Raw genomic sequence first — 11,030 nt, 5'->3', positions numbered from 1 at the left:
CAGTGGTATAAAAGGTTTGATTCAGTTATGGCTAGTTTTGGATACTCCAGGTGTTAATATGACTGTTGTGTTTATTTCAGAAAGCTCTCTGATGGGTCATTCATATATTTGTTGCTTTATGTTGATGATATGTTGATTGCAGCAAAAGATAGGAATGAGGTTAATAGGTTGAAGGAACAATTAAGTTCTGAATTTGAGATGAAAGATTTGGGGGCAGCAAGGAAGATCCTTGGTATGGAGATCAAGAGGGATAGAAAAGCAGGAAAATTGTGGCTATCTCAACAAAAGTACACTGAGAAGGTATTGAATCGTTTTGGCATGAAAGATGCCAAACCTGTAACTACTCCTCTTGCATCTCATTTTAGACTTTCAACTGCTCTATCACCTAAGCCAGATGAAGAGGTGGAGTACATGTCACGTGTTCCATACTCTAGTTAAGTTGGCTCCGTTATGTATGCTATGGTTTGCACTCGTCCTGACATTTCACAAGCTGTCAGTGTAGTGAGCAGATATTTGTCATGTCTAGGTAAAGCTCATTGGGAAGCAGTGAAGTGGATACTTAGGTACTTGAAAGGGACTGTAGACACCGAATTTTGTCACCCTCCGGCAATGATGACAATATGAAGGATTACATGTTGGATATTTTAGACTTGGAGAATTTTCAAACTTAGAGTAGAAAATGACCATATTTTGCTATAAACTTTCAAGAGAAAATATTTTCAAAAATTAGAATTTGATGTTGTGGATTATTGTTGTTTGTCCCCTCAAGTCAGAAATTACACTTTGATGCGAGAACTATGCGAATCGACGTCCGATTCTCTCTTTCATTATATGATCCGGGTCCCTACTTTATGCATATTTTCGTAAAGGTTCCCGATCGAGACTATAATTGTGTCTCACATCATTGGATAGTGCTCAAACTGAGCTTTCTAACGACATATTACATGTCTAATTCCGACAAACGGTTTGAAATATATGACCCCCGAAAGTTGACTCCAAAGTTCGGTATCAGATTTCATTTCGAGCAATCAAAGGGTGCCACATGGCGCCCAAACCCCTTTGTCCAAAAGCAAGTTTTTTGGACAATTCTCTCTAGTTTTTTAGTCCCACATTGGAAATATGAGATAATTGTCCCAAGTCCCAAGGCTATAAGAATAGCCCTTCCCCTCTTCCAAAAGGGGAGAAAAATTGAGAAAATTTTGAGAAAAGGAATATGGCCCCATGAAGGTTTTTTGCTAATTCCCTCTCTCTAAATAAATAATCTCTCAAAGTATAAAAATTTAAATGTGTAATCCTTCCTTGAGCCAGGAGACTTAGTCCGATTCGATTCGGTTCGGTTTTTGCCTTGAAGCACAAGGGTTATCTCCCCTTGTTTCTTGATTAAAGCCGGCTTAAGGTATTTTTCTTCTCCTAATTGCAGTTTAGAACTAGCTAATCTAATTTGATAAATTAATTCCTAATTTATTAATAATTGATTTTTTTAGGTTAATTATGTTTAATTAGTCTCAGTTTGGTTTATTTTGGTCCAATTAAAGGTATTTAGGTAATTGTTAGGTAATTGATTTTTTAGATTAATTAAGTTTAATTGTTTTTTTTTTATTATTTAACATGTAGATTTGATTTGGTTTAGTCTTTTTAAATTGTTTTTTGTTCTTTTAATCTAGACCCTTAGATTAGGATCTCAAGCCCTGATTTCCTCCCCATCTTTTCTTTCTTTATTTCTTCTTTTCCCTATAGCAGAACCGCAGCCGCACTAACTCCTCCTCCTCCTCCTCCTCCTCCTCCTTCTTCTTCTTCTTCTTCTGCTATTCTTTTTCTTCTCCAGCCGCACTAACTCCCCCTCCTCTCTTCTTCTTCTTCTTCTTCTTCTTCTTCTTCTTCTTTTCTTTCTCTTTTCCTTCCCTGCTGTTGTAACTGGCAGCAACCGAACATGCATCTCCTTCTTCTTTTCTTCTCCTTCTTCTCATCTTCCTTCCTCCAAAGTCTGCTGCAACCGAATATCTCTTCTTCCTTTCTTCTCCCTTTTTCTCCTGGATCTTCCATCTCTTCATGGTCCGAACCGACCCTTCCATCATATTCGCTTAAAATTTCTCAAAAAGTGGTCTCGTAGCTCTCTCTCTCTCGCGCATGCTCTTCTTCGCTCGATTCCTTTCTTCTTCTGCCTCCATCTGTGCATCATCAACGAAGCCCTAAATCTCGCTCTTGATCCCATTCCCATGCCTTCTCCCCAACCGAACCCCCCTCTTTCTTCTGCATCTTCTTCTTCTTCTTCTTCTTCTCTTCTTCTTCTTCTCTTCTTTTCTTTTTTCTCCTGCAGCAGCAACCAAACCCAGGGATCCCCTAGAGAAGAGCTTAGGAGGCGAGGAACTACAGATCTAGGGTTAGGGTTTTTAGAAAATGACGTTCAAGCACAGGAACGGTGGCCGCAACAAGCATGGCCGTGGCCATGTGAACTTCATCCGCTGCTCCAACTGCGGCAAGTGCTGCCCTAAGGATAAGGCTATCAAGAGGTTTCTTGTGAGGAACATTGTTGAACAAGCTGTAGTTAGGGATGTTCAAGAAGCCTGTGTTTATGATGGTTATACGCTTCCCAAGCTGTACGTGAAGATGCAGTACTGCATCTCCTGTGCAATTCATTCGCACGTTGTAAGGGTTTGTTCTCGCACTGACAGAAGAAAGCGGGAGCCACCTCAGCGCTTCAGACGCCGGGAGGACGGACCAAAGCCTGGGCAAGCTGCACGCCCTGCAGGAGCTGCAAATCCTGGACGCATTTGAAAGCTTTTTAGAATCTCACTATATTCATCTGGGCATGAAGATATTTCTGAAATGTTTTGTTTTGTGTGGTTATGGTTTTGCTTAGATTCTACCATAGGAGTAAAGGTTTTGCCCAAGACTCCAAAATTTCCCATAATTGAATGATCCGCACATTAATTGTTGGGTTTTGATGTTATTTGACAGTCAAAAACTCGGTTCATTGTGGATTAAATGATTTTGATAAATTAGTCCCTTTTTTTTTTTCTTTTGCTTTCTAAAATCTTTCCAGGGACCTCAAGTTTCCCTGATTTTGGGTCCTAAAATCAAATGATTTTCTTTTTTCTGTTTTCTTTTATCTCTTAATAATATATGGGACGTAGTTTAGGGCGTGTTTAGTTTAGGACGGGCGTGGCTGGCCCCTCAAACCGGCTCGTAGCATTAGGTGCGTATTGGGGATTTGGGTTTTCCTACTATCTCTTGTCTTTTGTACTCCAATATTCACTTGCATTAGTGTAGTACTAATTTAGATTAATTAAAGTAACTTAGTTAATGTAATTAGTCATTTCAACTGTTGTTTATTTAATTGTGGTTTGTTAATTTAGCTTTTTAAATCATTGCATTTGATTTCTTCATTCAATTCAATTTATTAAACTTGTGTAATTACCAATCTTTTTCCCTCTAGTGGTTTGTTTATTTTAATCAATCAACTAATTAGTTATTTAATGTAGGATAATTAACTAGATTAATTAGTTAAAATATTCTCTTCTCATTAGATTAACTAGGGTTTTGAAAACTGTTTAACTCATCTTAGGATTAGCTTAAAGTAGACATAATTAGTCCAATTAGGTTTCATAATTAATTTAATTAAACCTTAGGTTTAGTTTAATCCTCCTATACTAGATTAGGTAGATTAGTAAAATTGCATTCATTTAATGTAATTAGCCCATTTAAATTTTCTAATTTAATTAGGCCCCATTTAATTTAAAAATCTTTTTACCAATTAGATTAAGTAGGATTGCAATAATTTATTTCACAAATTACTAGGGATTGGGTTTAACCATTTTAATTAATTCAATTTAGGATTTCATAAATTCATTGATCATCCATCTAGGTTATGTTCAATTAATCGAATTAGTTTAATTTAGGGTTTCATAAGTTGCTAAACTAATCCTAGGTTTAGGCTCATTTAATTAGTTTAATCTAAGATTCATAATACATCAATTAAATCATTTAGGGTTTTTAATTTTAATTAGCGTAATCATTTCATTATTTGCATCATAACCTAGCTAGCATAATTTAGAAACTTGGTTTAGGGTTTTCACATGTCATGCTTAGATACCTAATTTAGGGTTTTCAGTGACCTAGATTTAGGACTAGTTAGTAGGGTACAAACAAACTTTGGTCAAACAAAAAGAGACCGGCCTTAGGGCCGGGCAGATTGGGTGCCTAACACCTTCCCAGTTTGTCACTTGACACTTGTCCAGAATCTTGGTGCAAACCAGCCTTATCCATCAGAGTCATTAGTCTCTCTCCCTTGATTGGGGGAGACATTTATGGGTCCTAGACCCTTTCTAGGTGGCGACTCCCTTTTACCTATAACGTGTATCCCCCTCTCGGCATTTGATGACCAGGGGATACTATCTCATCTCATTAGGGTCGAACCCCAGCGTGTGTACACGCGCTACGCGCCATATCCCGATCCCGGGGGGCAGAGGTCCATGGTACCTACAGGGACCTCTGGTGTTTGTTTGGAGTTTGGGAGGAATGGTGATAATTTATCTGGTTATGTTGATTCAGATTATGCAGGTGATCTTGACAAAAGGAGGTCACTCACAGGCTATTTATTTACTCTTGGAGGAAGTACGGTTAGTTGGAAAGCTACTTTATAGGATACAGTTGCATTATCTTCTACTACTGAAGCAGAGTATATGGCAGTGACTGAGGCAATTAAAGAAGCTATTTGGCTTAGAGGTTTGTTGGGAGAACTCAACATGGATCATGGGGTGACTATTGTCTATTGTGATAGTCAGAGTGCTATTTACTTGACTAAAGATCCAATGTATCATGAGAGGACAAAGCACATTGATGTTTGGTATCATTTCATAAAAGAGATAATTGCTCAAGGTAATATTCAAGTGTTGAAGATTGGTACTGAAGACAATCCAGCTGATATGTTGACTAAGCCTTTATGTGTTGGTAAGTTCGAGCATTGCTCGAACTTACTTGGTGTTTGTTGTGTTTGAGTTCAGCCCTTTGGAGGGCTATTAGAGAAGATGAAGATATTAGTTATTTGTTTATTTGTTGGAGGAGAATTCAAGCCAAGGTGGAGATTTGTTAAGTTTGTCTCAAATTCTTGACCCGTTTTGAAGATTGACCCGATCCGACATATTTTGGTGGCGACCCAAATGGGAAATTTTCTGAGATCTGTGATGGAAGCAGAGGGGTTGGGCCGATAGGCCCAAGCCTGGAGCCCATCACTGATCTCGTATGGGGGTGCCGAGACGTAGCCCCTGCGGTATGGTTCGACCGCATCTGCGACTCGATGGGTCGACCCGTGATTTGGAGTATATATAATGTACTGTTGCTTGTTGAGAAAGTCATTGTATTCCAGGGTTTTCACGCAGCTAGGGTTTCAGGGCGAGTTTTTCCTCGCCGCTGCTAAGGTGTAATTTCTCTTCTGCATAGTGAATCATCTTCTTCTTTGCCCGAGGACGTAGCACACCACCCTGGTGTGTAAACCTCGTTAAATCTCTGTTGTACGGATCTATTGTCTCTTTATTATTCGTGTTTCTTGGTGTTTGATCTAACGGCTATATTTAAAGATCACTTTTCTAGATGCTTCCCTAGGAGTAAGAGTGCACTTTGAGCCAACTCCAAAAGTTGGACAAGTTTCCTTGGTGATTGACTAAATGAAAACTAAACAGTGTGATCTGATTTTCCAGCTTTACAAATGAATTTGGTGATTAGATTCTAAGCAATAATGCACATTTGAATCCTCCATTAAATCCCAAATGCGAAACCAAATTTATATTTTCATTAGGACTCATTGAACTTTTAACCTTCAGTAAACAGCAATAATTCTGCCCAACAAGCGTGAACAAGATTTCTTGAATAAAGATATTAACATACAGAAGAAAGAAGATGCATCAGAAGAGAAGGGAATCTTCCGCAATAGAATAAGATAATATGCATAAAAAAATAAAAGATCCACTTGAATGGCATCAGAGACAAATACTAATTATGTGAATGAACCTTTCTATGCTGGTGATTTCCAGGAAAAAGATAGAAGCAGAATATCTCTCTTTGATCAAAGTCATGTACAGAAGGAGATTGTAAGAGCAAACCACCAGATATTTCATTTGACGTGACCTGCAGACACAAATATAATCCAGAAATATAAGTTATGTCATGAAAATAGTTCCAGTAGAACAGTTCCATGATTTACTTGGGTACCTAGAAGATGTAAATCTAGAATGGGTAACATTAGATCCACAGAGAACAACATTCAGAAGAATATCAATAACAGTCAAGTGCAGTTTTACAATATACGAAATATTAAAGTCAGTTTTTGACCATGTAAGAACATCTGCTTCATATAAGAATCCCAAATTTCCTGCTTGGCGTCTTATTTCCAAGGAAGGCTATCACAGGATGGAGAAAGAGGAAAAGAAGAAAGTCAGATGATTCATACAGAAAATTAATCCAAAGGATCTACCTTCAGGGGATGGCTAGTTGTCTTGCATAAAATTTCAGTCCCCATGTCATAGTTCACATTCAACTGTATCTTTTCTATTTTGGAAATTCTCTTTACAAATGGAGTGACATATTCTGGAAAGCTAAATGGTATATCAAGGGAGAACTGACCATCACTATAGAATATTTTCTGAGACCAGCTCACTTTGATGGACAGATTGGACCCTCCATCAATCTTGAAAGGAGAGACAAGAACAGTGAAGACACTTAGAGAATCCAAAAGTAGCTCAACTATGACAAATAGACAATAAAAAACCATCAAATGCAATAAGCAATCAGCCTCAGGTATTGTCACTGTAAAGATTTGGGGCTTCAAAAAGCTTCCATGTCTGGTTTTGCTTATTTTTCCTCGTCAATCTTTTCGTCCATGGCAACCTATTTCCCACATCAATCTTTTCGTCCATGGCAACCAGTTGGGTAGAATATGACTTTCTAGCAACATCAACCTCAACACCTAGAATTGAACCCTGTTAGCCAAATGCTACAACTCGCTGTCACAACCAGAGTAAATAATAGCATATTACTGTCAAAATATGGCATGAGAAAAGGTAAGCATCGACTATCTTATTACCACACCTACAGACATGCACTTTCAATGGTTGAGAGGGAATTGATTGCGTGCATGCCCAAGTATGCCCAAACTCCATAAGCAACCGAAAAAAATCCTTCTTCCATTCTTTTTTCCCTGGGGGTGTGATTAATAATTTGTGCGTTTAATGCTCCAACAAAACCTTGGAACAAAGCTCAGGAAATCTTAGAGAAATTAACAAAAGTTGAAGACACATCTATTTATCATTCAATTCTTTAAATCCAAACAGAAGAGGGTCAATGCAGATGACACAGGTAAAACGCCACAAACAGTACATTCCAACTATCCAGGTGTACACCAAACCAGATGGTTGACCCACCAAGTTGCTTCACACAGTAGTTTATGTCTTAGTGCAGAATTTCAGAGACAGCTAAAACAATCCATTCTTTATTACTTGCCCATTCCTGAGAAAACTCAACTAACCAATTCCTAACCAACTGGGGTCATCTACAAAAGTCCTGTTTCACAATCGCATTCTATTAAAGATATGCCAGCAGTTAACCTAACCGCTGTCGCTATTGCATTGTTTGCCCTTTTCTTTTACCCTTTTTGTTTGTATTGAATTTCTATAGTTTGATATTATTCCTTTTCAGTGTTTCTTTGCAGAAATTTCTGTTTGTCCAAAAGGCCATAACTCTGCCACCCCTGGATGTAATCACCTTTACCAGACACCAAACCCAAACTCGCCAGTAAAGGGTCTAACAAGGTGGGGTTGAAAATGTAATTACATTTTTTCATACATGGATAAAGTTGGATCGGGATCCGGATCAACCTCTATCTGGGCCACGATCATGGCCCATCTAATGCCGATCAAAGTGCATCAGAATTCAGATAGAGCTGATTTACCCAGAACCGAGATTTGATCAGTCCTGGTCGATTCAGAGCTAAATCAGTTTGTAATTAGCCATAATCGGTCTGGAATCAGTGGAGATCGGCTAAAAAATACCCTACCCTAAGCCTTTAGTTTCCATACAAAATCTGTTCAATCTGGGTTGGCCTGAGTCGGGATCGGCCATAATTGGTCTAGAATCGGTGGAAATCAGCTAAAAAAACACTAACATAGTTTAAAAAATGGATCGGATTGACCTAAATCAGTCAGATCTGATCAGTATTAGTATCAACCAATATCGTATCAGTGGATTGATAGTTGATACAGAAGGGTAAAATAAAAAATAAAATAAATACAATATATTCTAATTGAATCCAAAGGTATTTCAGAATCCGGATTGATATCCGTCATGACCCAATCCGGATTGCCCCTTAAACCTTAGTTCTCAGAAAAGATCAATCCAATCTTGATCAGCCCGAATAGGCTAATCCGAACCCCTTTTTTTTAAAACAATACATATATAACATACAAAGTACATGACCACCCATTTGTTTTGTGACCTATACCTCTTTCTAAAGAATTCTTTCTTTTTCTTCCTTCTCCAACCCTAGCCGCCGTAACCGTTCTCATGGACGACCCTCCGCAGCACAATGAGAACCACCCTGGGCGACGCAACCCATCTCGCGATGCTCGAGCGCCCCCTCCTTTGTCCTCTACTCCTCGCAAGCGTGTGCCCCGTCCTTCGTCCTCTGCTTCTCGCAATGCGCGTGTGTCCCATTCTTCGTCCTCTACTCCTCTGCCTTCTCTTCCAGCCCCTCCGACCTCTGATCCTCCTCTGCTTTCTCTTCCGGCCCCTCCGACCTCTCCTCCGCCTGCGGAAGTCTCTCCCGCTGCGGAAGTCTCTTAGCAATTTTCTCGTCTGTTTAGCTGGTAGCAATCCCAGCAAGTACACAACAAATAACTTGGTTCTACTTGAATAATCAAAATCAGCTTCGGAGAATAAAGAAGGACCTGATCAAGTAGCTGCAGAGAACCTCGCTTGCAGCAGATTGATTGCAGAGAACTTCCTTCTTCAATTCCTTCTGTGAAGTCCAAATTTGAAGACATTCTACCAAAAAAAAAAATCCATTAATGGATCGGTACCAACGGATTATCACAGTGAATAATAATTCTTGAATTATACAAAACTTTCATGATTACCTGCCTCCAAGATTTTCAGATGGCGAAGAAACCCCGGTTAGTTAGGAATTGGTTAGTTGAGTTTTCTCAGGAATGGGCAAGTAATAAAGAATGAATTGTTTTAGCTGTCTCTGAAATTCTGCTACTAAGACATAAACTAAGGTGTGAAGCAACTTAGTGGGTCAACCATCTTTGGTGTACACCTGGATAGTTGGAATGTACTGTTTGTGGCGTTTTACCCTTGTCATCTGCTGTGACCCTCTCTGTTTAGATTTAAAGAATTGAATGATAAATGGATGTGTCTTCAACTTTTGTTGATTTTCTCTAAGATTTCCTGAGCTATGTTCCAAGGTTTTGTCGGAGAATTAAAAACAAATTATTAATGTCAAACATTGCACTGGCAATGAATGGTGGGGATGGTGTACAGATAGCTCTCTCAGGATGTTATGCAGGACCCATGTTCAATAGACTTGCAGGCCTGCTTCTTACATGGTGCCACGAGATGTTAGCTTGTTTTAAACAATTGGATTTCTTGTGGTGGGTCTTAGTTGGGCTCTCATTGTTCTACCACAGAATGATATGCGTCCTAACAAGTTGTTAGGAGTAGGCATTATAACCCTCTATTTGATATTTCTTCTATTAGATTGAGCAATGCTGTGGGTTTTATCTCACTGGTTGGTCTAAGTTGACATTTGGTTTGTTTCTAATTAGAAGAATGCAGAGAAAATGATGATTTACTCACTTGTAAAAATAGAACATTTAGTTGATAGACAATGGATGCTGGTTCTTTATCTTGGTAAAGTTCAGGAAGAGTAGTATTATTCAGCTCTTGGACGCAATCAAGTTGGTAGGAATGTGAATACTGTGGGTTCTTTTCCAATACAATGTAGACATAAAGAGAAAGGAGTTCAACTCCATACATGTATCACATGAATATGATTTGGTAGAAGGAATGAAAATATATAAGAAAGTAGACCTTGTGACTGTTTTCTCTCTCTCACTGTGTATTTGTGTGATGAATTCTTTTTATATATTCTCGTTAGTTGCTACGAGTTGATTAATTTTCTTTATGGTACTTGACCTGACACCTGAAATGTGAAATGGCAATCAACTAAAGTGCCACCATTTTCTGAATTCTGTGCAGTATGCTATGTGAACTTCCAAGCTGATGCTAAAACAATGTAAGGCTTGCCCATGTAATTGGATGCACAATATAAAGTAGCAAACCTGACTGATATTTTATCTCTGCAAGACAATGCTTATGAAATGTTAATGCTTAATTTTACTGGTATTTTTTGCTCCTGTATCCATTCAATCCTTCAAAGGACTTTGTCCTTGTTTTTTGTTGAAGATGTAAATATTGAATCAATGGTTTTCATGTGCATGTGGATCCAGACAAATTATTAATTATGCATATGAATTGTCGAATTCTTGTTAGCAGGGGATTAAGTTTGCCCTACCAGGGAATCCAATCTGCCCTTGCTTTATGGTAAGGCTAACCAACTATCTTGTATATTGTGTGCCATTGATTCTGATGGTAAGTTTGACCAATTAAGTTAAAAATACTAACTCATTTAAAAAAAAAAAATTACAAATACTAGACAAAAGAGACTCGAGACAGAAGATGGATATCCTTAACAGCTGCTCTAATTCTCCAATCAAAGCTGAAATCTACAGGTATGATGAAACAACCACATTCAGACTTCTGGCAAGCAACAAAAATAACCACATTAAGACAAGCAAAGCCTGTTTAATGGTGTGAGTTTCTGTTGACAAAGGAAAGGCAGCCTTTGCATCTATGATACCTCTACTGTGCGACGATTAATATATATATATATATATATATATATTTAAAAAAAACTAATAATAGATCCGATCTAGAGACAACATCAACCGTCCCAACACCAAGAAAATTCAAAACATTAA

The 11,030-nt window shown here is 38.3% G+C and overlaps 3 protein-coding genes across 10 annotated transcripts in view; 1 reads left to right on the top strand and 2 right to left on the bottom strand.

The window, feature by feature from the left end:
• The first annotated feature begins 1,876 nt into the window (after positions 1 to 1,876).
• On the top strand, positions 1,877 to 2,950 carry LOC122071953 (40S ribosomal protein S26-1-like). Its single transcript, XM_042636448.1, has one exon. The coding sequence runs from the start codon at positions 2,398 to 2,400 to the stop codon at positions 2,773 to 2,775; it is 378 nt and encodes a 125-aa protein (XP_042492382.1). The 5' UTR covers positions 1,877 to 2,397; the 3' UTR covers positions 2,776 to 2,950.
• A 2,818-nt stretch (positions 2,951 to 5,768) lies between these two features.
• LOC122066188 lies at positions 5,769 to 6,875 on the bottom strand. 2 transcript variants are annotated; one of them, XM_042630007.1, is made up of 3 exons: positions 6,470 to 6,875; positions 6,297 to 6,386; positions 5,769 to 6,123 (listed from the first exon to the last, which is right to left on the bottom strand). In XM_042630007.1, exons 1-3 carry the CDS (start codon positions 6,764 to 6,766, stop codon positions 5,989 to 5,991), a joined length of 522 nt encoding a protein of 173 aa, XP_042485941.1. In that variant the 5' UTR covers positions 6,767 to 6,875; the 3' UTR covers positions 5,769 to 5,988. The 2 variants fall into 2 exon arrangements, with proteins under 2 accessions (XP_042485941.1, XP_042485951.1); XM_042630017.1 differs by lacking the exon at positions 6,297 to 6,386.
• Positions 6,876 to 8,257: 1,382 nt separating this feature from the next.
• LOC122066147 (lysine-rich arabinogalactan protein 19-like) overlaps positions 8,258 to 11,030 on the bottom strand; it is a 3,775-nt gene continuing 1,002 nt past the window's right edge. The window contains exons 1-3 of one of the 7 annotated variants that reach the window (XR_006136272.1): positions 9,126 to 9,579; positions 8,937 to 9,033; positions 8,258 to 8,852 (exon numbers count right to left, since the gene is read on the bottom strand). The gene's annotated coding sequence lies outside the window, so the exon portion shown is untranslated. Of the gene's footprint in view, positions 9,034 to 9,125; positions 9,580 to 10,594; positions 10,776 to 11,030 lie in introns of those variants that run through there. The other 6 variants (XR_006136271.1, XR_006136273.1, XR_006136270.1 and 3 more) reach the window with 6 other exon arrangements.

The sequence above is a fragment of the Macadamia integrifolia genome, chromosome 2, assembly GCF_013358625.1.
Source record: "Macadamia integrifolia cultivar HAES 741 chromosome 2, SCU_Mint_v3, whole genome shotgun sequence".
In the NCBI taxonomy this organism is placed as follows: Eukaryota; Viridiplantae; Streptophyta; class Magnoliopsida; order Proteales; family Proteaceae; genus Macadamia; species Macadamia integrifolia.
This window is presented reverse-complemented; position numbering and strand designations above follow the sequence as displayed.